The sequence below is a fragment of the Austrofundulus limnaeus genome, unplaced genomic scaffold, assembly GCF_001266775.1.
Source record: "Austrofundulus limnaeus strain Quisiro unplaced genomic scaffold, Austrofundulus_limnaeus-1.0 Scaffold607, whole genome shotgun sequence".
NCBI lineage: Eukaryota > Metazoa > Chordata > Actinopteri > Cyprinodontiformes > Rivulidae > Austrofundulus > Austrofundulus limnaeus.
In genome coordinates, this window is record NW_013953009.1 from 128,900 (window position 1) to 130,783 (window position 1,884).

Sequence of the window (1,884 nt, forward strand, 5' to 3'; positions counted from 1 at the left end):
AGCTGTTTTAGGTGACAGTTTAATCTGTTTTTTGTTTTGTAACTTTAGCTGTTTTAAATGACAGTTTAATCTGTTTTTTGTTTTGTAACTTTAGCTGTTTTAAATGACAGTTTAATCTGTTTTTTGTTTTGTAACTTTAGCTGTTTTAGGTGACAGTTTAATCTGTTTTTTGTTTTGTAACTTTAGCTGTTTTAGGTGACAGTTTAATCTGGTATTTCTTCAGATTACGAGACGGTTCTCAGTCTTGATCCCGGGAATTTTGAAGCTCAAAATGAAGTGAAGAGAATCAAAGAGGTCGGTGGAGGTTCAGCTTCAGGTTTAGGCCTTTGGCCTTCTTCTCTCTAACCCGTCTTTGGTCCGGTTCAGATCCTGGGACGTCAGGGTGACCCGGGTGAGGGGGAGCAGCCGGCGGAGGCTCCAACGGTCCATCCTGATGARCAGAGACGAGTGGAGGAGCAGCAGAGGAAACAGGAGGCGGTTCTTTACAAAGACAGGGTGCGTCTTGCTGCTTTAACAGCGACCTGACGAATTTTAGCACCGTTTTCCTTCAAGTGTTTGTCGTTCCACAGGGGAACTCCTACTTTAAAGAGGGGAAGTACGAAGCAGCTGTAGAATGCTACACTAAAGGCATGGAGGCMGACAACATGAACGTTCTTCTTCCTGCCAACAGAGCCATGGCCTTCCTCAAGCTGGAGAAGTACAGACCTGTTTCTGTCTGTCTGGTTAGCGCTCTGTTAGCGACGCGCTGATGGCTGCTGGTCCCGTTCTCCCGCAGGTATCAGGAGGCAGAGGAGGACTGCACCGCTGCCATTTCCCTGGACCCCTCCTACTCCAAGGCTTTCGCCCGCCGAGGCACCGCCAGAGCAGCTCTGAGGAAACTGGAGGAGGCCCGAGAAGGTCGGTGAAGAAAACTGCTCACAGTTAGTCKTGTGAATGCTGACTCAGCATTTCCCGTTTTTCATTTCTCCCGTCCGTTTATTAAAATCAAATGACTTCTGCACACTTTGGGATATTTTAGTAATAGTTGTGTCAGAATGTTTGGCCTCGTCAGGAAAAGTCTGTTAAGACTTCCAGGTTTTACTTTTATTTTATAAACTCCCTTAGAAAACTGAGTTTTGTCATTTTCTTAAAAAACATGTTCTGATAATTTCTTCAGCTTTTTTTTATTATTATGCTCTTTTTAGCTTTTAGCTACTAATTTTCTTTTAGATTCTGTTTTGCTACATTTAGCATTAAGCTGTAGGCTAGCTAGATTTACTGACAAGTTACTGTTCTGCAAATTTTATCCTTTAGCCTCTTTTTTTTGCTAAATTTAGCTTTTAGCTGTAGGTTTACCTTTATGTTACTGTTCTGCTAATTTTATTTTTTAGCTGCTGGTATGCTACATTTAGCTTTTAGCTGTAGGCTAGCTAGACTTACTGACAAGTTACTCTTCTGCTWATTTTATCTTTTAGCTGCTAGTATGCTATGTTTAGCTTTTAGCTGTAGGCTAGCTAGACTTACTGATAAGTTACTGTTCTACTAATTTTATCTTTTAGCTGCTGGTATGCTACATTTAGCTTTTAGCTGTAGGCTAGCTAGACTTACTGACAAGTTACTGTTCTGCTAATTTTATCCTTTAGCCTCTTTTTTTGCTAAATTTAGCTTTTAGCTGTAGGTTTACCTTTATGTTACTGTTTTGCTAATTTTATCCTTTAACCTCTTTTTTTTTGGCTAAATTTAGCTTTTAGCTGTAGGTTTACCTTTATGTTACTCTTCTGCTAATTTTATCTTTTAGCTGCTAGTATGCTATGTTTAGCTTTTAGCTGTAGGCTAGCTAGACTTATTGACAAGTTACTGTTCTGCTAATTTTATGTTTTAGCTGCTAGTATGCTATGTTTAGCT

General features: G+C 40.2%; 1 protein-coding gene across 1 annotated transcript in view; it reads left to right on the forward strand.

Moving 5' to 3' along the window:
- The window catches only part of rpap3 (RNA polymerase II associated protein 3), a gene marked incomplete in the record, with an annotated part of 8,154 nt that overhangs the window by 2,886 nt on the left and 3,384 nt on the right, over positions 1 to 1,884 (forward strand). Inside the window, 3 exon segments of the mRNA XM_014026996.1 lie at positions 367 to 495; positions 570 to 697; positions 776 to 897. Coding sequence (XP_013882450.1) covers positions 367 to 495; positions 570 to 697; positions 776 to 897 — 379 coding nt within the window.